Source organism: Lagopus muta, chromosome 29, assembly GCF_023343835.1.
Source record: "Lagopus muta isolate bLagMut1 chromosome 29, bLagMut1 primary, whole genome shotgun sequence".
Classification (NCBI taxonomy): Eukaryota; Metazoa; Chordata; class Aves; order Galliformes; family Phasianidae; genus Lagopus; species Lagopus muta.
In genome coordinates, this window is record NC_064461.1 from 300,749 (window position 1) to 325,809 (window position 25,061).

Sequence of the window (25,061 nt, forward strand, 5' to 3'; positions counted from 1 at the left end):
AGGCAACACCCATTTCCCATGAGCTTATCCCTGAAGAAGCCCAAAGTCAGGCACCGGACTGAGGACGGTGCTGCTGGCCGAAGTTTCCAGATGGGCTGAGCATCTTTATGCCCTCCTGCAAAGCAGAGATGGAAGATAAATTACCATCCTGTTCTGATTGGAATAATGATGGATATTTCATTTTCAAAAATTTTCTTGTGGTTCATTTTTTTGTGCATTTAAATTTTGGTTTCTGATTGGTTTTATTTAATGCTCTGCTTATAAATTATCAGTTTAGGGTTCTTAATTCATGTGTAGGAAATCAATCTTGCTTTCTGTTCTTCGTTTAGAATGGCTTAAATGGTTTCCTTCCTTCATGTAAACTTATATTTTGCTTTTTATTGTAGAGTACTTTATAACTTTTTCATTAAACTGATGTTGCATCTTAAGTTGTTTTATGTTTGTCTTTTTTTTTCAGTCCTTGTTCCTCTTTGTTTATGGTGAAATACACCATTACATGAAAAAAATTATCTGCAGTAATCAAACTGTAAATTCTCACCTGAGTAAGGGAATTGCCTGATTAGGAATAATCATACTGAGTAGGATGTGCACTTGAATCTGTCACCCTGTTGACAAAACTGATGTGATTGAAGGAATTTGGTATTCACTCAGATTTGTGAAGAATCACTGATCATATTGATATACATCCAGGAATGCTTTTGTTCTTGGTGGCATGGAGGTGTCTTCTGTGATACACATGTAGCATTAAAAATATATAAATATGCATTAGAAGAATGAGAAGCCTGGGCAAGAAGTCTGTGTCCTACAGTGGCGTATCCTGAGTGGTCTGTTTTGTGGTGCTGTCTTGATGTGGAACTAAGGGACATGGTTTAGTGGGGAAATACTGGTGGGAGGTAGATGGTTGGGCTAGATGATCTTGGAGGTCTTTTCCAGTCTTCGTGATTTTATGATTGCATGATTCTGTGAATGAAGGAGCTTGGAGAAACTCTTTGTTTTATTTCTTTAAGTCTGTTTATTAACACTAGTTGTTATTTTTAACACTGGTTGTTATATTTAAATAAATATATCCCCTGGAATGAATCCACCTTTGGATGCTATGGCCCTAAGGAGTGTTTATGCAAGACGTTAAAGCCTTTATTAAACATTTCATTAGATAGCTCTTGAAGAATGTGAACGTCAGCTTGAAATCCACGTCCCCTCTGCACGTTAAGATTGGAGAAATGGATGTTTTAAGTATGATTATGGAATTTTATAAACTTCTCAGCCTATTTGAGACTAATGAGGCATCCTTAATTGCATGAACCAATTAGTTTTCATGTATGTTTTTTCAAATTGAGTCTTTTCTTGATAATGAAATTATTCTGCTTTTAGTTTTCCAGTCTAGGTTTGTCTTGGCGTTGCGTGAGAAACATACTCTACCCATTTAAAACCCTTTCATCTTCACAGTTTATGGGTTCTTTTTATTTCTGATACTTCCATTAGTGTCAGTATGAAATGAGTCAAAGCTCAGTCTAATGAAGCATTCTTTCCTGTTCCTCAGCAATTTGCTACCTTGCAGGTGTCTTGGAAGTACAATCTAAGACTGAATCCAAGACATTTATTAAAGCTCTTTGTGTGCGGTTCTCTGTCTGACCTAGTTAATTACAATTGCCATCTAATTTGTTCACCATTCTTTAAAAAATACATATAATTCCAAGGTGGGTTCCAAGCCTCTTGGATGATTTCTTAGAGCCAACCAGACCAGTCTGGAGTCAGTTCACCACCAGAAGACAATTCTGGAGCCTTTTTGAAGATACTGCTGTGATCTTAGTGTTGGGTTTTGAAATGAGTTAGTATACCAAATTGAAGCTCTTGTATTAATAAAAGGAAGCAGAACAGAAGTGTTGAAAGCAACATCTATGGACGTCGATGCATGCTTTATGGGAAAATTAATTATTCAGGTTGCCAATAAATACCTAGTGCTGCAGAGAACTTGTGTTTCAAAAGCATGGGTGCAACATATTTATTTATGAATTGGTATCATTATTTAGGTCTGGAAAGGGAGGGAACTACTTAAGTGTGCATGCGGGTCACTTTAGATAATGCTGCTAAAATAGGAAAAACTGTTTAAAATTTGTAAAAAAGTTGATTTCTCTTCAATAGTTCAGAGATAGTTTTCATAGAGTCTACTAAATTACAAATTTCTACACTATATAAACCTAGATGGCAAAAGATGATCTTGGATAGGAGGTTTTAAAGATATCCTATTAAATGGACCATGAGAGTGTTCAAACTTCGTTGTACATCATGAGCAATTGATAACTTAATTACACGAATGTGCACATTGTTAATGGAAATGGCAAAGGATTCTGAGCCCTTTCTTCTTTAGGTTCTTAAGTAACATAAGACCAAATGAATTCTATTTCTCAGGTATCACTGAGTTCTCGCACACAATATTCAGTAACTTCTCCAAGGAGAGGTTCAAACCTTGCATCTTGTGCAGTGGATAAAGGAGTAACTGTGCAGAATATCTCTACAGTACTAAAGCTAATAAATAAATGAATAAATATACAGATAAATAAATAAAGCAAACAACAACAACAAAAAAACTAAAATTGTAAATATGTATTCCAATTGTGCAATGAACTTGCACCAGTCTGGAGTATAATCACTGCTACAGTGAAGTCTGCTTCAAGGGGAATAAATGTGATGGCAAACAGGTAATTTTTTTTTCCACAGTGACTCCACAGTTAAACTCATGTGAGGATAATACTAAAAAATTGTTTAAAATTCATGTGTGTTCTCAAGATGATTTGGGAAATGCTATTCATATCTGTGGTCTGAGATGATACGGAAGGGAGTTATAGATTCTCTTTGTGAAAGACCTGAGAAATCAGGTTCAGAACTGGTCTGCAAACGTATGCAGGTGATAGCAGTTGCACCTCAAACTGAGATACCAAGAGTGTGATAATATCTCAACTGGACGAGATGACTCCACATTTGTATCTAACTTGATGTGAAGATTGCTGCACATCTCCTTGACTTAGCAGGGTTTCATGTAATAATGATGGTGATTCTTCAGATGAAACACTATGCAGATATCAGATTGAAAATTAGAGGCAGTCAATAAATGTCCCTAAATAATAAGGCCAAGTCACAGCATTTTTTCATTAGATTGTGGTTGCTAGAGTTTTGCATGGACAAAGAAGTAAAAAAATGCAGACCTGTGTCTGCATCAGCTGTGCTCATACAAACTGGAAATAAAATCTGGGTTAGAAAGTGTTTTATTGTCTCTGGTCAGCAATTCTCACTGGTCTTAATTATCTTTACCTCTTGTAATACTTATGGAAATCTGGTGCTTCTCAACTGTATGTCTGTGTGGGATTGAAATAATGCAGAAATGCAAAATTTGGGAATATTTATGATGCATCTCGTTCTCTGGTCAGACTAAGCCCTTGACATGAAAATGCTCATGAACTGAACACAGGCTCCCACCTCAGAGCTTAATGATTATTCACCTGAAGGAGTGAAGTCCTGAATAAGAACTATGCATCTCGTACACTTCCCTTAAGCAGTGTTTTGATGACTAAAGTGAAACATGAAATGTACATTGGCCTTAGGAAACAATATAATTATTGCTGAAATTGAAATGAATCACCACAGTCTTCCAAGGATGGGTGCACATTGGTGAAGATGAAAGCTTTGTCTGTACTGGAATGAGCATAATAAGGGGAGGGGAAAAATAGCGAAATACCAGAAGACATTTTGGGGGGGAAAAAAAAAGAAAAAGAGTTAACCTATTTGGAGAATTTTGCATGCCAAAGTATGGATCATTAAATAATTTCATGGGTAGCATATGTCCTAGGACTGCAGGCAATCTGGAATGCAGTATAAAAACCTATAGAACACAAGGCTCTTCCATCCACATCTCTTGCCCTATTCGCCAGGTGAACAGGTAAGTCTGAATCCACCCAAAGTCTTTTTAAATGCTAAATGTTACTTTGATGACTGCTTTTTGTTGTTCTTAGTTCTTTATAAATATTGCTTGGTTCTTTTTAATTTTTTCCTTTTGGAGAGGAAAATTAGAAAGGTATATTTCTGTCAAATAGAAAAGTCTTATTTGTGAAGCAGGGTGTAACAAGGAAAGACTTGGATATTGGCAATACCCTCAGAACATGCATCTCCATGCTTCATTTTAGAGTCTGGTATAGCACTAAAGTACTAGTACTGAAGGACCTGGCTGGGAATATGTAGTCTTGTCTTAGATATTGGAACTAGCCAACAGATAAATCTGGTCTGACTTCCAGAATATATCTGAATTCCTCTTTTCCACAGGCAGGAGAGATGGGTTCTAGAAGCCTCACTGAAAATGAATTTGGGCAAAAAACTTGTTGAGAAAGCAATCCTTTTTTTCCTACTCTATGTTGGCCTGTTTTGCTCATTAAACTTTTGGGAGAAGAAGGTAGCAGGGGGGTTGGAGATTCATGATCCTTGAGGTCCCTTCCAACCCTGGCCATTCTGTGATTCTGTGAAGGTGCTTCTAAAATACTTTTCTACAGTTTTGCAAATGCTTCTGGTTGGGCTGTTAGAGAATAAATCTGTGCACTAAGGCACTAAACCAAGATAAGTGTCATGATAAGGCTCAGCATTTCCAGCCCTGCCTGCAGCTGCAGCTGTTGTCCTCCATCTCCCATGATACTTGCAGTGATTCCATCTAGAGGGCTGGGGAAGGGGAAACCCTCAAGGGTTCACTGTGTGGGTGCAGGGGGGGACTTATATGATCAGCAGCAGAGTTCAGAGGCCAAAAGCTCTGGAAACTTTGAGAAGAATAAGGGAAGTCGCTATGTGATATTCAGACTGCACACTGTGGGTTTTGATCTAAGAAATAATTACCCATTAAGCCACTTTGTCTCATTACTTCCATATCTGTTAACCCCATATCTGAGTTTTGTAAATACAACAAAGTGCTTCTATTGCATGTGCTTTCCGGTCCTATATTTCAGACGACTCTCCATCCTGCAGACATGTCCTCAAACAACCTGTGTGCTCCCACCCCATGTGGCCCAACCCCATTGGCCAACAGCTGCAACGAGCCCTGTGCCCAGCAGTGCCAAGAGTCCACCTACATCATCCAACCACCTCCGGTGGTGGTGACCCTGCCCGGACCCATCCTCAGCTCCTTCCCACAGAACACTGCTGTGGGATCCTCCACCTCCGCAGCTGTGGGCAGCACCCTCAGCTCCGAGGGAGTGCCCATTTCCTCCGGCAGCTCCTTGGGATTTGGTTATCCCAGTCTGGGCAGCGGGTACAGCCGGCCCTACCGCCGCTACAACACTTACCGCAGCGGCTTCAATGGGCCGTGCTAGAGCACGAGGAGCAGGCATGATGAGATGAGCAGAAATGCTGAAGCATGACCCGATGTGGGAGAGAGCTCCTGGCCATGGTTACATGTTATTGAACACCCACAACTCCACCTCAAGTTAATGGAGTTGTGGGACCTTGGCATCCCCTAAAATCAGGCCTTTTTTTTTGTCTTATATTTTGGATTCTTCATGTTTCTAATGAACTTTTTTTCCTGTATCCGAGACTTTATTGTTTCAGTACATGGTAACATGAAAAAATGAAACCTAGGATGAAAAGATGCATCAGCTATTGTCTTCCTGAATCCATGATGTGCTTATACTTTGCTTTTTTATTCCACTTCTTGCTTATTAAATTTATGCTGCATCACACAAGTCTTCTGGTGCTTGTTGGCTGTCTTATGTCCATGAGCAGCCTGCTCCTGATAAAGTTTCTGACCATATATCTATTTACTTTCAGTAATTAAATGCTATGATTTCATATTGGGTTACTACTTCTATGCCAAGACAGCATTTCTACAGCTTCTTCCTTATATATACGAGGAGAATACTCTGCAGTAGTATGTAGTAGTGTGTGCATGTGAATGTAGTGCATGTAGTTGCCCAGAGCAGACATCTAGAAGAGGTGTGTATACAGAATAGACTGGTGTGATAGACTTCCTAGATTTCCTTCCCCAAATCTGGCTTTCACCACAGAGATAAAGGCTTGCACATAAACTGCTTGTTACTGAATCTCTTTTGTACATAAGAAAGTCTCTCTGATGACTATGGTCTGAGAAACATTGTGCTCTTTGGGAAGAATTGTACCCTGAAAAGAAACCTATTCCCCCGGTATATCATATTGAGTACTATTTTGTAATCAGTGCCACCTTATCCAAGGCTGCTTCAGTGAAGATGTGGGATTCCTAATGCAGACAGAGCTCCTAGTGCTTCTGTGCAGATCTCCATGAGATTATGCTGAAAATGTTGGGTTTGGCAGAGGTATTTGCATATATTCATTGGCTGCAGGCGGCTCTGGAGATAAATGACAGGCTGAATGTTCACCCCATGGTGATGTCTGTAACTTCAGTTTATTTGCAGTATGGAAATTCACCTCTTCTTACTGAGATGGAAAAGATTTAAACGTTTGTGTTCCTCCTGCATCTCCAGCTCCAAGCATGTATGCCATCATCATTTCCTTCCTAAATGACTAATGACAATAAACTTAAAACAGGGACCTGGCATATAGTTGCAGTAAGGTCTCACGTAACCCCTGGCACACATAAATGCTGGATTGTGAAAAGGGTTTCTACCAGTGATTATAGCAACCCCCTTGCCCTGAGATTGCAGGTATGAGCTCATCAGTCCTGGTGGCTGCAAGGCAGGTGGATCCAGCACAGGGCCATGGGTAGAGAAATGCTAATTACACTGTTAGAATTTAAAATGTAATTAAACATCTACATTTGAAAAAAAATATTCAAACACCTGTTTGAAAACAACCAAAGCCCACCCAGTGTGGGTGTGGTGCTCCTCAGAATCCCTGCTGAGTAAACAAGCTCTTCCCTACAGCATGAAATCATTTTTGATGCTGTTGTTTTCTACTGTTCACACTGAATCCTGGTACAACACCACCACCACAGGCCATCCCTTTGCAGAAAAACTCCATGGATATCTGTGCAGTCATTATTCGCAGTCATTTTTTTGGACAAAAAGAGAAACTATATCATCAATTGTTTAAGCTCATTAGACCACAGTACAATGCAAAACAAAACCTCAAACTTTTGTCATTTTAAAGTCCTTTATAGCAGTATTTGAATAACATTAACAATGAAAACATCTGTGTATGAAATAGGTATGAACTCTGAGGACTGTATATATATCTACTTATATCTGAATGCTTCTGCCTTCGAGGGCAGCACAAGTTGAAATGGTGAAGTTCACACTGGAGGCTCTGCCTATACCCAATGACACCCCAAATTAAACACACAGTGTGTGTATTATTCATCCACCTGCATCAAACAATACATGGCCTCATTGGGATGCAATAGAAGCAGCAATACATTGCAGAGATACCCAGTCTGATAGAACAAATGGACCTTAACATACAAATACATCTCCTCTTGTAAGCACTAAGACAGCAATAGCTGGCACCATGAGGGTATTATCAGAATTCACTGCCAATGGCCTGGAACCACGTCTCCTAATTTACTGGGTAATCTTCAAATGGAGTTGCAGACTGTTGGTCAATAAACATTAGTATTAGCACAATTAACTAAGATTGGGGTCTGAAGTTCAAAAGAGAACAATCAAACCCATTGTGGACAGTGAGAGAAAGGGCTGCACAGGAGAGTTCTGTGCTGTAAAGAGCGTTGTAGATTTGTTCAGCTGCTCAGAGCCTCTTTCTTTTGAACAAGGTAATTAATTATAACTCAGATGTTATTGCATCTCTTCCCATCAGGGAAACTGCTCTGCTCGCCATGTGTCTGTGTCTCCATGTGCAGATTTTGGGTCACTTGTGTGTCTGGAGCCATTCCACAGGGATTACTGTGAGTAAGATGCCAGTTCCCTTCTGATGAAGGGCTTCTCTTCAGCCATTTAGTTGCTCACAGGTGTCTCAGGAGGATGTTCTCACATTATGCAAAAACTTTTAATTATAATATGAATATACAGGCCTGTCCTTGATCATATAAAAACAGCTGTGAACTTCTGATTCACTCACTTTAATTCAGCCCAAAGATCAGGAGATGAAGACATTCAGACTGTGCAGTGAAGTGGTTGGTCTCAGAACATCAATTATTGCAATCTCTTTCAAGGAAGGTCACAGACATCTCTGAAAATATCTTTAGGTCCTTTTCTAAACTCTGAGTCTGATATTGAAAGAATTCTTTATTTCCAAGTAGAGGTTGGAAAAAAGAACAAAATAATTTCTGAAAATTATCTGAGGATAATGTTGCCATGCAAATTACTCCCCCAAATTAGTACTACATACCAGAGGAGATTCTCTTTGAAAAACCTTGCTATTCTCTTAGATTACAGAGAAGTTCTGAGGAGTGGCCGTGGTTGGCAAATCCAAAAAAGGTGAGAGTTATTTCTTTGAGAATCTCTTTGGAATATGAGATGGTTGACACCAACCTTGAGCTATTTTTAATTAAAAATGAAATAGCCATCAATCCTGCCACCCCGAACAGTGGCATAAATTTTAGAAGCCACTGACTGGTCTATACTTCCAAATCTTGATAGTAGATTATTATAAGAGAGATATGAAAATTCAAACACAGGTCACATATCTTAAGCTTCACATAACATAATACTTTGCATGCCTGGAGTTTTAATAAAAGTTTCTGATAAACTTTGAAGTTCTGAGGAGCATCTGACCAAGCCAAACAAGTTTCTGTTCCCAGGGGATCTTCCAAAGACACTTATAATTTAGTGATGATTTACATGTCTCAGTAATTGAAGTGCTAGGAGAGCAAAGACCTGAGTGCTGGTCTCTGTGCCAAGGATCATTTATGTATTTTACCCCTTTACTTTTTATCCTGCAAAATTTTCCTATGGAAGAAGTTAATTTCTTTTCAAAGCCCAGAAAAACTTACAAGTGAAGAAATTACTGAGCTTTCATATATTTCTGACACTTCTCCAGTTGGCTGCCACTGGTCTAACACCATGCACCAGGCTCTGCAGGGGCAGCAGAAGTCAATGCAGTGTTATGGAAGAAAGAAATGCTGTGTGTGCCTGTTTCTGCAGTCTGAGTTTTGCAAAGTCTTATCTTTTGCAAGACTCTTCTTTGAGAACAATTGGTAACATGTTCACCTATATGGAAGTTACTCTGAATGCAGCTGTGGATGTGATGAGGTCGGAGATAAGAATTGAGATGTATCTATGGACTCTCTGGATATAAAGCTCCTAAGAGCCCATAACTGGAGAAAGACAAGCAAGATCCTCTATAAGATTTTCCTTCTGAGTCTTCCACAGAAATACAATAGCTCCATAATATCTCATTTGACAAGATTTTTTGTACTCTTCTTGTACTCTTCTTCTTCCATGTCAAAGAATCAGCAACTTAAAAGCTTTTCTGTCTATATGGCCTTTGCAGAAAGTTCTAGCCCTTTTCAGTCCCTCTCAGCTCTCACTGTGTTTTTCACAGCCCTTCCCTTTGCACTTGTCATGGTTTCTTCTGTAATTTTTGGGCCTGAGTTGCGTGTGAATTGTGTGTGTGCCTTCCTTGCCACTTTCTGGAAAACTCTTCTTTTCTCCCTTAGAGCATCTGGAATCTCCCAGCTACAGCTGCTCATGGAATGGCTTCCCACTCACAAAAGCTAAAATCCATCATGATTTGCAACAGCATTTACCTTGCAGAGGAGGGCTTGTCCACAGTGCTACATTATGCAAATTCTGCTTAATCTACTAAATGACACCAGGCAGATCCCAAAGGGTTTTCAAGGCCGGATAAATTCTGAATTAATTATTCTAATGTTACCAGAAATTAACTTGGCACAGAATATTTTGAGATGAAAGAAACCTGTGGTCAGATATACATGCCACAAGATAAGGAAGCAAAGCAGTAATAAGCACAAATACTGAGGCAAAAAAACATATAATCAGTACCAGCTCATAAATAATTTCATGCACAAAGAACAGTCCAAGTTGTTGGGCAACTTGGGATGAAGTATAAAAACCTGAGCAATTCACACTCCTTCCATCCATTTCTCTTCCCTTCTTTGCCTTGGACAGTAGGGTAAGTCTGAACTCGTTTATTCTCTTTCTGTACATTGAACTCTTGCCTTGATGGTGTTGTACTGTTGACATACATTCGGCTTATTCTTTTCTTTGAGAGGAAGCTGAGAGGGGTTTTCATATGAAAGAGGAAGTTTTCTTTTGGTGGTCTGTTACAAAAATCATGGAATGGGGGAATCAGACCCAAATTAGTGGGAAATTTATCTATGGTCAGATGTTAAGAGCAACAAACAGGAGTCCCATACTGCATTTTATCCTTCACTGTCCTGGGTTGCCAGCTCTACATGAAGAAAGCCTCAGTCCATGTCTGCCTTTGAAACTCACCTCATAGAAATTCTGCAGGCAAAGAGTGCCCAGGAACCAACTCCTCCCCATGCAGCAAACACCTGCAGACAGATTTCTACTGTAACTTCTGCTGATGATTTTTATGTTAATAGCAAGACAAAAAGTAGAAGGGTTCCTGAACTCAGCTGCCTGCCTGCCAGTTCTTGTCAAACAATTTCAAGTAGTTGGCTTGTATTTTCCAGTTTCTTCAAACTGGGAGAAGAGACCTCTAAGATGGCACTTGGATGAAAGCATGGGAGATGAAGGAAAAAGGAAAAATTATCTGCTGTTTGAGCACTGGATAGGATGCTTGTCATCTTTGGATGCTTAGCAAATATATAAGCTTTGGATCAGCAATAACAAGCCAGGTCTCACCTGGTCCAGCTGAGAACTTTCATCTGGAGGCTCTGTTTCTCTAGGATACACATACCTTTCCTATGTGCAGCCACAGCTGCAAGGGGAGGTGTTGAAAGTTCCCTTTTTCCAGGGTAGCATTATGGCCATGTGGTTAGGGCATTCTCTGCAATGGGAACGTCGAGGTTTTCAGCATCACCACATGCCCCGATTCCTGGGTGAGTTTACTAACCACGGAGGCTTCAGGGTAAGTGACGGAGCAAGATTCATTAGTGTTACCTTCCCTAGCAGTCTCCTTAAAGGAAATGCCAACTCAACCCTGTTTTGAAAATACTCTGGAGCAAAAATATAATCTTGCTCCCCATGCAATCTCTTGCAAGTTTGCTATATTCAGGAAGGGTTTAATCCAATTCTTGTATTGCATTTGTTTCCTTCTCTGTGTTTCAGATTTACCTCCGGCCCAGAGAAATGTCCTGCTATGACCTGTGTGCTCCCACTCCCTGTGGCCCAACCCCACTGGCCAACAGCTGCAACGAGCCCTGTGTGCGCCAGTGCCAGGACTCCACAGTGGTCATCCAGCCCTCTCCCGTCGTGGTCACCCTGCCCGGACCCATCCTCAGCTCCTTCCCCCAGAACACTACTGTGGGATCCTCAGCATCTGCTGCTGTTGGGAGTGCTCTCAGTGCAGGAGGAGTGCCCATTTCCTCCGGCAGCTCCTTGGGATTTGGGAGCTTTGGTTATCCCAGTCTGGGCAGCGGGTACAGCAGGCCCTACCGCCGCTACAACACCTACCGCAGCGGCTTCAATGGGCCATGCTAGAGCACGAGGAGCAGGCAGGAAGAAGTGACCAGAAATACTGAAGCATGACCCGATGTGGGAGAGAGCTCCTGGCCATGGTTACATGTTGTTGGATACCCACAATTCTGCCTGAAGTTAGTGGAGCTGTGAGAGCTTGACATCCCCTAAAATCAGGCCTTTGCTTGTCTTTTGTTATGCTTTACTTTACATTTCTGATCATATCTTGTTCTTTTCTACTTTTGTGTGTGTGTGTGTGGTTTTTTTTTTTTGTTTTTTTTTTTTTTTGTATTTGACAATGATTAGGTAAAATATGTAATTATTAGGAGTTGTTCTGCATGGCTGAAGTAGTACAGTCCATTTAAAGCATAAAGAAGGAAGATCTCATTTTGCTGAATATATCACTGTAAGAGGGATGAGTGGGTGCTGTCCTTACTGGACTCTGGAAATATATTCCTTACATTTTATATTGCTTCCTTCCATGCCTCAGCCTCATTAAATTGGTGCTGCATTATACTGCGAGTCTGCCTGAATTTCTTTCTACTCCCAGCCCATTTTTGAACCTGTCTGTGGTGAAACAGGTCTGTTTGCAACTCATCTGTGCCAGAAATCACTGTGCCAATAACTCCAAGTCAGTTGCTACAGGAGGATGATTCAGATTTCAATTGTGGATGGAGTTTTTATTTTGTGCTTATACAGTAAATCTGTGCCAAGAAAATAATTTCAAAGGCTAGAAATACACAGAGTTCCCTTGCAATGTGTATGCCTCCTATTGTAGCAGAAGCAGGAAATGTTATAAGCTAGCGAGTTCTGCTTTCTTTCTTTAAATACTCTCTATCTATTGCACCATGGAGATGCAGACAAGCCCTTTAAATATTTTGATATCACTCTTCCATGAAACACTGTTAGTTTTGATGTAGAATTTCTTGAAGAGTAATGAGAGTGGAGGAACGGGCTCACTTGAGAAAAGGGGTGAGTTCCCATTCAGTGCTGTATGGACAAGTACAGTTTCAGGGAGGAACTCATGAGGGAGGTCATATTTTTCCTTATCCTTCTGTAGTCATAATAAATAAGAAGATGTACAGAGAAAAGTGGGCAGAGGGATAGAGATACAGCAGGAAAGTCTACAGGGATGAGGAGCACTGGAAATAAATGGGATAAATCTTTTTCTGAAGCTCCACTTCCACTTATCTATTCTCCACTTGCTCACCAACCTGGAAGAATATAGTGATGTTCTTTGCTCTACCAGTGAGAATAATGAGGGACCCTTTAAGAGAAAGGAGTGCTTATGCTGTCCTTGGGAGCATCTGAGCTTGCTAAGGGGGACGGTGGGATGGTGTAACCCTGTGAACAATCCAGAGCCTTGTTCAGACCACAGGAAGTGTTGGAGGTGAGGGAGGGGCGTTGATGTGGTGTTCTTACAAAGGGATTGGCCACTGATGTTTGCTGGCCTGGGAAACATGTCTGGAAGAAATCAATGAAAGGATTGTAAGTTCCAGCTCTTTTTGATTGTGCCTTTAGGTATTGCTGTCTGTTGTGCCTTGCAGATCTGAAAAATGTCTGGCTTTGCTTTGTTCCAGCATGGCTGTCTGAGTTGTAACAAATGTGGTCTTTGGACATGGGGAGCTTTGTTCCCAGAGGGATATGAGCCTGAAAAGCTGCACCTGAGGGGCTCAGGATGATTCAGTGCCCTGTTTCCCCATGCATCTGTGAAATTTCTTGTTTGGAGTCTGTCTATGCAGTCTGATGCTGAAATGTAATTAAGGCCAGAGAAAGATGTTGACAAAGTTATACTGACAACAGTCATTACTGGAGCTAAATTAAAGGAGATTCATCAGTCCCATGAAGGAATCCATAATTCCAAGGAGCAGGTTTTCTTAATAATTAACGACAGAGGAGAATGGCAATTGAGCAGTTTGATATTATGATACAGCAGAAGTTTGGTGGGAATTAAATGTGCAATATGATTTCATCTTTTGTTGTCTCAACTGAAGCTATTGCTTGATTGACGGAGACCAGCTCAAGACGCCTGGGACAGACGGGCTCTGGTGGCACAAAAGCAATGTTTATTGAAGGCTCATTCTTTTTATAGACTGGATACACTACAAGATCGTAAATAATTAGCAAGTGTGAAACAAAGCACAAAGCAGAGGCTTGTGTGCAAGCAGCTGTTCTTGTACTCCCTTATCCTAGTTCCTTGTGTTCTGCTCACCGAAACATAAGTTCTTTCTTCCTTTGCCAATCAGCCACTGTTGTTTTTGCTAGAAGTATCCACCCCTTTCAGGGTCACTGTTGTTATTGCTAGAAGTATCCAACCCTTTCAGGATGAAACACTGTAACACGTTACTGACCCTTTCAGGCCAGTCACATAGTCCGCACAACAACAGTTCCCTTCACTTGATCAAACTGGACACGTCCCAAAGAAGTTAACCTTCATCTGTAGTTGCAGCAAAGCAACTTCTCCTATACAGGGCTTATCTGCCTATCCAAACCCATAGAGGGGTTATGGTTGCACTGTATCCAAGTGGCTGGGAAGGATCATGGCTAAGGCACTGTGGTTAAAGTAACTCCGACATATCCAAGTGGACAAGAAATATCATTTATTCTCCCCAAAATACATTCTTCTAGAGCTATAATCCCCTTTTGCAGTTCTCTGTTATACTTTCATCTCATTGACCTCCAGTGCAGAGGGACTGACACATACACATGCTCATGTGAAGTCTTTCCAAGGTTGGGATCTCTGTGTATTCAGAATGGTCTGCTACATTGCTCATTCTTTTAAGAAACAAAAATCCTTGAGTGTGCATTATCCCCATAAATTCCTTGTTTCCAATCTTTGAATTAAAACTTACTGAAGCAAAAATTTGGCTCAGTTCTAACATCTGAAAAGTGTTATTCTCTGCTGCAGAATGTGAGCTGGATCTTAGTGTTACAGTGAAACCTTCCAGGTAATACAAGATGCTTCTGAAACTGTTACCACATTAGAAATGTCATCCCACGTTAGACTGGGATCGATGTAATCATCTTTTGTGCTCTGAACAAAACACAGTCATTCTTCCTAGATTTGTAAACCCGTGTCTGATGATCTGCCACAGAACAACTGGAAGGATTTCTTCCCATAGAAGGAAGCAGGACACTGTCTTCTCTATCATGGTCAGGGAAGCTGTGCTTTGATACCAAACTCTGTGAAACTAAAGGCAAAAATTACAGTACCTTTGTGCATACAGGAATAAGATGTAGAAAGGTTCTTAAGGGCAGAGATTCCATTGATTTCTAAGGCTCCCTTAAGGACCTGGGGTGTTCTTGCACTTTTACTAACCAGCCCTGCCTTAACTTTAAATTAATTTATTATTCTTCTGTTTTGCATATGGCTGTGTTCCCACCAGTGAAATTGTTCTGTTTACTGTTTATGTTTATTGCCTGGGCTTACCTGCTTTAGATGGAAACCACCATCTGTGGTGTCTCTCATCTTTATGGTTTGTATCCTTTGAATATCCCTGGCTCCATTACACCAACTCCACCTTCTTGAGAAGTGGATGAGTCAAAAATTCAGTTTGCTTTGGAATTTTGTCTGCTCTTCAGCATTTTGGTCACACTGCTTCATGGCATTCCATTTCACAGCAAGAAATTTTAATTTGAAGACCATAGTGCATAATTTCATCAGTGACAGTGAGGTTTAAATTTGCTTTGTAATATTCCAATGAGAAATATCCCAAAATCTTCAGCTCCTGGGATGAGGAGATTGAAACAGAGAGGCCCATTTGACACATGATCGCGCCATCATGAGAGATGACTCTTTCATCATCCCTATACCTTTTGATGAGCTTGTTTTTCAGATACACTTGCTTCAGTTATGATTACTAGATAGTTGTTGTTACTGAAGAATGTGTATTTTAACATGGTATTGGACAAAAACTTGATAAATCTCAAGGGATAGAGGAGCTGCAGGCAGTAGTGTCACTAATGGGGACAGAATGGGTAATGTCATCACGCACCTGTGGACATCCAGTGACTGATGGTTGGAATGACGTTTTGAAGCATGGGGTTTTCGAGGCAAATACTTCTTCAAAGGTTAAGGAAGAGATGAACTGACTCTAGCTTCTGAAGCCACAGAGTGTGATGTAGTTTGGGAAAATCATCATCCATACTGGTCACAAATTTCAAACACTGCTTGTGTTCAAATGATGCAGCACGCCTTCAAATTTTCTGCTAATACACTATTTGCATGTCTGAGACATTGACGGAAATCTGTTGTGAACTTTGAAGACCTTTGTTCTTCAAAACTGTGCAATCAGCATTTATTTCCCAGGAGATTCTGATGGAGATACTCACAATTTAGACATAATTTGCATGTCTCTGGAGTGGAGAGATTACAGCACCAACTTCTGCCTTAAAGTCTTCTTATGCACTGTATGCAATTACTTTTTAATCCAGAAATTGTCTTTGAAAAAGAAATTGAAATGTTGCACATTGCAATGTTCTTTAAGACCATGCAAAATGAAGACGAAGTTATTTGCTTTCAAGGGAAGAAGAAAGAATATTATACACTTCTGTAGGTAGCGACCATTAATTTGGAGTATAATTTTGTATAATAGTGCAAGACACTATAAGGAAAGAAAATACTATATCAGCAAATGTAAAACTGGTGACTTCAATTATGCAAAGTTAAGTTGTGCAGAACTTTTAGCCCCCAAAACCCACACGCACCCTCAATTTGACCTGAATTGTTTTTCCCGGAGTCTGACATAGGAATAAAGTTCAAATTGCCAAATCCTGAGATGAAGGACTTTGACAGTTTCCAAATTGAAGACCAGCGTCTCAAATCCCTTCATGGAAATGCAATAGTTTAATACGAAATGAACAGGTCAAACGGCTGATACTCTTTCATCCTGAGTCAAGGAAGTAAAACAACATTTTCCCTTGGATCAGCTTTTTCCCAGGAAGTACCTTTGAGTCTGGCAAACTGCAGTCAGCTCTGCCAAGTGCTTTCTGTAGAAACATTATCTTCTGGATAATGGACATTATCTTCTTTGTGCAGCTGCTGGAGTGAAAATCAGTTTGGTTCGGAGTTGTAGCTGTAGATATCTCAGTAACTTATGGACTTCATGAAGTGGAAGGAGGGGGTTCATGGGGTGGTTATCCCATGCATCTTTCCTGATAAACATATTCATCTGTGTTAAACGATGTATGCTGCACAGATCATGTTTAGGATGCAAAATCTCTTCCTTAGTAGCTGAGGTGAATCAGTTCATCTGGCCAGGAATTAACAGAGCTCATAAGGCTTTAAGATAAAAGAAACTTCTATAGGGGAACACATACCTTATGAAATTAAAACAAGGTAACAGTGAAGAAGAAGTACATCATCAGCTAAGAATGGTTTGCATACAAGACATCTTTAGCAATTGGCTGGTAAGTGGCTTCGTGCACAGAGTACATCTCAGGTCCTCAGACACTTGGGAAGCAGTATAAAAACCAGCTCTGTGCAAGTCACTGCCATCCACTTTTTCTCTTTTATTCTCCTCGGTGAAAGGGTAAGTCTGAATCCACTGCCTTTCTCTGTTTTGAATTGTTGCATTTGTATTATTTTATTTTTCTGTATTGGCTTGTTCATAGCTGTCTAAAGTTTATCCTCTTCCTCCCTTTCAGTATCTAAAGGGAGCCTACAAACAGAAGGGGACTCAACTCTAGACAAGGGTAGATAATGGCAGGACAAAGGGAAATGGTTTGAAGTAGAAGGAGGGAAGATTGAGGTTGGATGTTAGGGGAAGTTCTTTCCTGTGAGACTGGTGAGGTGCTGGAACAGCAGCCCACAGAGATTGAGGATGTCTCATCCCTGGAGGTCTTCAAGACCACATTGCATGGGACCCTGGTCAGCCTGATATAGTACCAGGTATGGAGGTTGGTGGTCCTGCCTGTGGCAGGGTTGTTGGACCTTGATGATCCTTCAGGTCCCTTCCAACCCAAGCCATTCTACGATTCTATGATCCTTGCATGGAAGGAGGGGAGCTGACGGCAACTTTCTGTATAGAAGAGCAGCTTTAAGGGGTTGCATTTGCTGGGCACAAGTCTTCACATTCATTTTTCAATGGGTCACTGGTGCATTCTGGTCCAAGACATTAAAATCTGTGTACATAAATAAGTGAGAAAATAGAAGTGGTTGTGAAGAATCTCCCGGCTTTCCAGGACAGGAGGGTCATAAAGATGTCCCCTCTTCCTACCTCCTACAGGCACCAGGCATCCTGAAGGGTGCTGAAAGAAATGAGCTCCCAGACTGCTCCGGATAGGTGGAGGTGCCCCTTGTGCTCTTTTCTGTAGGGCAGAGGAATTGAGGTCTCATTTGTGGTCTCCTTTCAATCTAAGAATGCATCACTTTTTCCCCAGAGTCTCTAGTGAGTTTCTGGTACTCTCCACTGTCTCAGGAGCTCAATCATGTGATTGTAATTACAACTTCTTTGTTACCACCTTCTCTGTGTTTCAGATCTCCTTCCAGCCCAGAGAAATGTCCTGCTATGACCTGTGTGCTCCCACCCCATGTGGCCCAACCCCGCTGGCCAACAGCTGCACTGAGCCCTGTGTGCGCCAGTGCCAGGACTCCACCTACATCATCCAGCCCTCTCCTGTGGTGGTGACCCTGCCAGGACCCATCCTCAGCTCCTTCCCGCAGAACACCACTGTGGGATCCTCAGCCTCTGCAGCTGTGGGAGATGTTCTCAGTGCAGTGGGGGTCCCCATCTCCTCTGGCAGCTCCTCAGCTATTCGGGTCTGGGGAGCCTTTACAGGAGGTCCTACTGCCAATACAACCGCTGTGGGAGCTATGGGCCGTGCTAAAGCCTCATGCAGAAAGCACAGATGAAATAAAAACTAGAAGCTTGAAAGCTTGATCCAGATGCAGGACTGAGTTCATGACCACAGCCCTGTGCTTGCTGACCACTCTCAGCTTTGCCCTGAGCTCATGGGACTGCAGTAGCTTGGCATTTCTGATCCAATGCCTTTCTATGAGGTGAAAAATGTAACATATAGTTGCACTAGGAGTTGACTGTCCTGCTGTAAAGCATTGCCTTGAATTAGGAGATTAGTTTAATCCACATTGAAACCTATTGCTTATGCTGTTCATTTTTTAAGCTGTTGTTCTACTTCTTGCTCTTCAAACTCATGGAGAAAGACAAAACTCATGCATGTTGTTTATGATGCATCATAAACAACACACTCCTCTGATGTCTTTTTCTCTCCTCTTTATATCGTTCTGTGGAATAAATTTATCAGTGTGTCAAGTTGTCAGTGTCAAGTAGATCTTCATATGAATCAGACCATACCGGTTAGCAAGGACATTTAAAACATAAGTAATGATTAAAACCCCTTTTTTTGATGGGGTGTTTTCCCTAACTACATTTCTTTCAGTACAATATTAAATATTCATTCCTGGCTAACAAACAGTAGGGAAAATCAATCCTGTCTTGCAAGCAGCATGACCTTTCATCTCCTGCTCTTTTGTGGAGCTCATAAATCCTCAGCAAACTCTGCTATTATTGTTCTGACTCATCTTTCACACTACAAAGAACAATTTGAAATAAAAAACATCCGTAACTAAAAATAAAAATATTAGATAAAGGAAAATTAGGGGGAGAATTGTATGGTTCTTCCTTTGTTTGCTTAGGAATGCTGTAATTAGGGGTTGGTGGGGGCCTTTGAGGCAACAGGAAATCCTCAGAGCAATAACAATTACACTTCTCATTCTAAATCCTGGGGAAGATAATGACTTCTAAATTGCTAAACAAATATTCATTAGCACTGTGCGTGCCTAAAGGATCTCAGCTGAACTCCCATTCTACAGACTGAAAGGACCTGGAGCCGGGCAGATGCTGTGATCACTTAACCCTGCACACCAGGGAGTGCTGCTCCCACACGAGGCTGAGGGAGGAAGAAAGAAAAGAGAGGCTCACGTGCAACACCACAGGGCTTTATTGGGACACAAGAACATAGCAGGCAGTTACAGAAACTCAAGGTGGTCCAAGGGAAAATTATCAACGCAGGGACTGCACTGAGGCTACAGTAGCCTGCTCAGGATCCAGGGGACAGCGGAGGTGGCAGGAAGATGCAGGGAACACCAAAGCTGCAGCCAGGGCTCATGGTAGCACAGGTGAGTGAGGCATGGGGCACACAGCGTGCTCCTGTCCCCATGCTGGGGCAGCTGATGGGTGCTGCTGGTCCCCTCAGCTCCTGCTCCATGTCCAGCTGCTGCAGCCCGTGCTTCAGGGCTGTCTCTGGCTCTGGGCATCATGGCACTGGCTTTAGAATGCTCCGCAGCTCCCGCGGCGGGATCTGCCCCACCGCTGGGCACCAGGGAGGGAATAGCCAGCACCGCAGGAAGAGAGGCCAGAGCTGTAGGACCTGCCACAACTACCAAAGCCACTGGAGCCATACTGGCCCCCATAGCCCAGGGAGCCCCCGTAGCTCATGTCATCCCCATAACCCAGGCAACTCCCATAGCCCTGAGATCCTCCATAGCCCCCCAGACCAAAGGAGCCCCCATAGCCCCGGGATCCTCCGTAGCCTCCCAAACCAGAGGAGCTCCCGTAGCCCTGGGATCCTCCATAGCCTCCCAGACCAAAGGAGCTCCCAGAGCCCCGGGATCCTCCATAGCCTCCCAAACCAAAGGAGCTCCCAGAGCCCAGGGAGCTCCCATAGCCCCGGGAACCCCCCAAGCCAAAGGAGCTCCCATAACCTCGAGACCCTCCCAGACCAAAGGAGCCCCCAGAGCCCTGGGAGCTCTGGGAGCTAAAGGAGCCCCCCATTCCGACTGGGCTTGACGATCCAACAATGCTCTCCTGAGGAAAAGAAGTGAGCACGGGGCCGGGGACTGTCACCACCACCGGTGGAGGCAAGATCACTGCTCTGGAGTCGGGGCACTGCTGCACACATGGCTCATTGTAGCTCTCGGCAATTGGCTGAGGGCAGCTCACCCCATAGGGTCTGCAGGACTCCATGCAGCTAGACATCCTTCTTGGGGTCGTTATGAGTCTGCAACAGACAGCGTGAAGCAGGCAAATGGAGAAGTATTAAAACTGCACTGGGATGAGATGAACCGAAGTTTTTAAGTCTGCAATTACCCATGCAGGAATCACATCCATGACAAAAGATTTGCTAAAGCAAATGCTAATCGTAGTAGAAAGACAGAGTGAAGCCACACTTACCTTGTTCACTTCAGGGAATGAAGCAGAGAAGTGGATAGAAGAGCTGCAGAAGGCACGAGCTTTTATATGCTTCCCAGGACGATGTCTTTAAGCCACCCTTTGTGCCTCTTGTCCTAATTTGTTACAAAACAAACACGATGGTGGGAGCTTTCGTACTGCCATGTCAGCAATGTCCCTCCCAAGAAGTTACCCTGGGTGTGTGATACAATAATAATGACAATTGGTTATCTGCGATTTTAATATTAGAGGACTTAGGGAACTTACAGCCAAAGGGTGCAATGCAGTCTCCCACTGGAAATCAGAGCAAGAACTATGTGTCACGTTAGTCTCATGGTCACATTCAGGATACATGCACAGCAGGAGGTGCTCATGGTGCCACGTGCAAGAAGTAGGTGAAGGTTACCCCATGTAATTGGAGGATTAACAGAGAGCTGGTTGAGTGGAACTCCTCCAGAGAAGCAGAAAAGTCATAGAATCATCTCGTAGAATGGCCTGGGTTGAAAAGGACCATAATGATCATCTAATTTCAAGCCCCCTTCTATGTGCAGAGTCTCCAACCACCATACCAGGCTGCCCAGAGCCACATCCAGCTTGGCCTTGAATGCCTCCAGGGATGGAGCATCCACATCCTCCTTGAGCGACCCGTTCCAGTGCTTCACTACCTTCTGTATGAAAAATTCTTTACTGATTCCCAGATTCATTACACGTCCTTACACATTCTAGAAGTTATTTTAGAAATACATTTTAAAGCAATCCTAATTTTCTTATTTATTCTCCCTCCCAGAGATACTGACTGCTTGAGAAAAAGTCGGAAATTGTAACATATCTCTTCCAATACTATTTCATTAATTGAATCATTATGTGGCATCATACAATTACTTGCAAGTCTGTTGTTTTCCAATTTAATGATATTTCAAAAGATGGGCTATTAATTGTCCCTAAATTGTTAAATAGCTGTGCCTTTGAAGTGTCATCAGAATTCACTGATAATAATGAGAGACACCTGGAAGATAATGACTTTAAGCTGCTCCACAAGCACTCATTAATACTTAATGCTTGCAATTTCTGTTATTATGATATGAAATGAGGAAGGGCAGGATTTAGAAGTTCCCTTGTTATGAAACAGCCTCATTCCAAAACATGACAAGTGATGTCACTATTTTGCTTCCCACATAAGGCCATGATTTTTAAGTTGGATAAGAATTTGATTTTCATTTACGATGTCATGCACTTTATTTATTAAACATTAACATATTTTGGGAGATTGTGATGAGTTCATGCTATGAATGCTGCGCTGTAGCTTCACCTCAGCCTGGAGAAGAGAAGGCTGCAGGGTGACCCCATTGCAGCATTTCGCTGCCTAAAGGGAGCCAACAAACAGGAGGGAAGTCAACTCTACACAAGGGTAGAACAAGGGGAAATGGTTTGAAGTAGAAGGAGGGAAGACTGAGGTTGGATGTTAGGGGAAGTTCTTTACTGTGAGAGTGGTGAGGTGCTGGAACAGCAGCTGCACAGAGAGGTTGTGGATGCCCTGTCCATCCCTGGAGGTGTTCAAGGCCACACTGGATGTTGCCCTGGTCAGCCTGGTCTGGTATTAAATGTGGAGTTAGCCCTGCCAGTGGCAGGGTGATTGTAGCTTGATGATCCTTCAGGTCCCTTCCAACCCAAGCCATTCTATGGTTCTATGATTCTATGATTCTGTGACCCTGCATTTTTGTAATATGTCTGGAATGTCCAATGCCTTAAATTCTAAGGAAATCTTAACAGCCCCTCTTAAAAGTTACCTGAACAAGGCTGAAGAAGGTTGCGAAACAAAGACGCTAAAACAGATGTCCTAAAATCTCTGTTTTCATTGTCTCAGATCTCATGTTCACTCCTAGATGACCCCCTCTCTTATTCACAAAATTGTACAGAACGAAACAAAGCACATCATCCCGACTTCTCTAAATTATTCTTCTTGCACAAGATTTTGACCATACAGTAGTCAAGCTACTTTACTGAAATCTTGAAGTGCAGTTAAATAACAGATGCCTCAGTGCTGGTGCTGGGTACTAGGTGACTGAAAGATGCCATCAGTCATCAATCTAATGCCCACTGACTTTGTTTCATACCTGTTTTTAAAGCTGGGGAGTGGCAGTGCAAAGCAAGCAAAATTAAATCCCTCAGTATCAGGCTTGTTTTGTGACTGTGTAAGACCTGGAGCACAGAGGGTGTTTCATATCCTGTGAGCAGTTGGAGAAATGTATAAAAGCTCACTCTACTCCAGACCTCTCTATCAACTTCTCCTTCTTGTTCTCCTTGGTGAACAGGGTAAGTCCTATTCAACTCAACTTCTATCCTTGTCGTGCTTTTTTTTTCCTGTTAATGCTAAATTGTACGTCATACTACAGAATGGGAAGTTGGAGATCTGCAAGAATTGCAAGGTCCTAGAACAAAATTGGGAGATTTTGATGCCGAATTGGCTATCAATTTCCCAGGCATGTTAATAACAAATTGGTAGCTACATGCACTATGAAATGTAGAAATGTCAGATGGAGCATTGTGTTTACCTCCTTGTTGAAGAGCAAATATTCCCATCTGGAAGTTGAGAGCTACTATGGAAACGTCTGGATATATTCAACAGTACTTTTCATAACTTAATGTAAATAGACTTCCAAAATACAGTCTGTTTAAGCTGGTCATATAAATTAGATTAGTTATGATTGAAGCAAAAGCAGTGATGTTATGTGTAGGATTCACTGCATGTGACATAACATCTCTGAGTCTAAACATGGCATTTAGAGTTTCCTGACAGTAAGCAGAGTCTAGGATGTGGCTGGCATAACTAGATGTAGGTTTGCTTTAGAAGAAGAATAATTCTGGGAAGTGATGACATCCATTAAGCACAAAGCAAGCACCACCATCTACAATGAAATCCACTTTGTGCTGTCTGTTGCAGACTCATAACAACCCCAAGAAGGATGTCTAGCTGCATGGAGTCCTGCAGACCCTATGGGGTGAGCTGCCCTCAGCCAATTGCCGAGAGCTACAATGAGCCATGTGTGCAGCAGTGCCCCGACTCCAGAGCAGTGATCTTGCCTCCACCGGTGGTGGTGACAGTCCCTGGCCCCGTGCTCACTTCTTTTCCTCAGGAGAGCATTGTTGGATCGTCAAGCCCAGTCGGAATGGGGGGCTCCTTTAGCTCCCAGAGCTCCCAGGGCTCTGGGGGCTCCTTTGGTCTGGGAGGGTCTCGAGGTTATGGGAGCTCCTTTGGCTTGGGGGGTTCCCGGGGCTATGGGAGCTCCCTGGGCTCTGGGAGCTCCTTTGGTTTGGGAGGCTATGGAGGATCCTGGGGCTCTGGGAGCTCCTTTGGTTTGGGAGGCTATGGAGGATCCCAGGGCTATGGGAGCTCCTTTGGTTTGGGAGGCTATGGAGGATCCCGGGGCTACGGGGGCTCCTTTGGTCTGGGGGGCTATGGAGGATCTCAGGGCTATGGGAGTTGCCTGGGTTATGGGGATGACATGAGCTACGGGGGCTCCCTGGGCTATGGGGGCCAGTATGGCTCCAGTGGCTTTGGTAGTTGTGGCAGGTCCTACAGCTCTGGCCTCTCTTCCTGCGGTGCTGGCTATTCCCTCCCTGGTGCCCAGCGGTGGGGCAGATCCCGCCGCGGGAGCTGCGGAGCATTCTAAAGCCAGTGCCATGATGCCCAGAGCCAGAGACAGCCCTGAAGCACGGGCTGCAGCAGCTGGACATGGAGCAGGAGCTGAAGGGACCGGCAGCACCCATCAGCTGCCCCAGCATGGGGACAGGAGCATGCTGTGTGCCCCATGCCTCACTCGCCTGTGCTACCATGAGCCCTGGCTGCAGCTTTGGTGTTCCCTGCATCTTCCTGCCACCTCCGCTGTCCTCTGGATCCTGAGCAGGCTACTGTAGCCTCAGTGCAGTCCCTGCGTTGATAATTTTCCCTTGGACCACCTTGAGTTTCTGTAACTGCCTGCTATGCTCGTGTCCCAATAAAGCCCTGTGGTGTTGCATGTGAGCCTCACTGCTTTTCCTTTGTCCCTTGGCCTCCTGTGTTTATCCCGGCACAGGAGGTGAATTACTGCGATCTGTATTTCATCCAGTCTCTAAATATGACGTCCTTGCCTAAGTTTACCACTATGTCTACAATCAGAACAAGTTGCTTGTCATTACTCTTTGTCTAATAAACAAACCCTTCCCACATCAAAGATCTCTATTTACTCTCTTCACTTGCTAGCTCTATCTGAGCTTAATAACACTGTCATTTTAATGTTCTTCTAATTGTAAAATGCCTTTTGGGGGTTCCCATGGGAACAAACAATTACTGCAGCTTTTCTCAAGCTTG

At 42.7% G+C, this 25,061-nt stretch overlaps 3 protein-coding genes across 3 annotated transcripts; 2 read left to right on the forward strand and 1 right to left on the reverse strand.

Moving 5' to 3' along the window:
* Positions 1-10,932: 10,932 nt before the first annotated feature.
* LOC125685628 (feather keratin 4) lies at positions 10,933-11,549 on the forward strand. The gene is made up of 2 exons (XM_048928890.1): positions 10,933-10,977; positions 11,178-11,549. The coding sequence occupies exons 1-2, from the start codon at positions 10,933-10,935 to the stop codon at positions 11,547-11,549; spliced, it is 417 nt and encodes a 138-aa protein (XP_048784847.1).
* Positions 11,550-19,813: 8,264 nt separating this feature from the next.
* LOC125685629 (scale keratin-like) lies at positions 19,814-20,509 on the reverse strand. The gene has a single exon (XM_048928891.1). The coding sequence runs from the start codon at positions 20,507-20,509 to the stop codon at positions 19,814-19,816; it is 696 nt and encodes a 231-aa protein (XP_048784848.1).
* A 3,179-nt stretch (positions 20,510-23,688) lies between these two features.
* Positions 23,689-24,384, forward strand: LOC125685630 (scale keratin-like). Its single transcript, XM_048928892.1, has one exon. The coding sequence runs from the start codon at positions 23,689-23,691 to the stop codon at positions 24,382-24,384; it is 696 nt and encodes a 231-aa protein (XP_048784849.1).
* The last annotated feature ends 677 nt before the right edge of the window (positions 24,385-25,061 follow it).

Bases quoted from the DNA above. Each gene is read 5' to 3' on its own strand.
- LOC125685628 (XM_048928890.1), top strand. From the start codon at position 10,933: ATGCCCCGATTCCTGGGTGAGTTTACTAACCACGGAGGCTTCAGG. The intron at 10,978-11,177 runs GTAAGTGACGGA...TCTGTGTTTCAG, and splicing joins CTAACCACGGAGGCTTCAGG to ATTTACCTCCGGCCCAGAGA.
- LOC125685629 (XM_048928891.1), bottom strand. From the start codon at position 20,509: ATGGAGTCCTGCAGACCCTATGGGGTGAGCTGCCCTCAGCCAATTGCC.
- LOC125685630 (XM_048928892.1), top strand. From the start codon at position 23,689: ATGGAGTCCTGCAGACCCTATGGGGTGAGCTGCCCTCAGCCAATTGCC.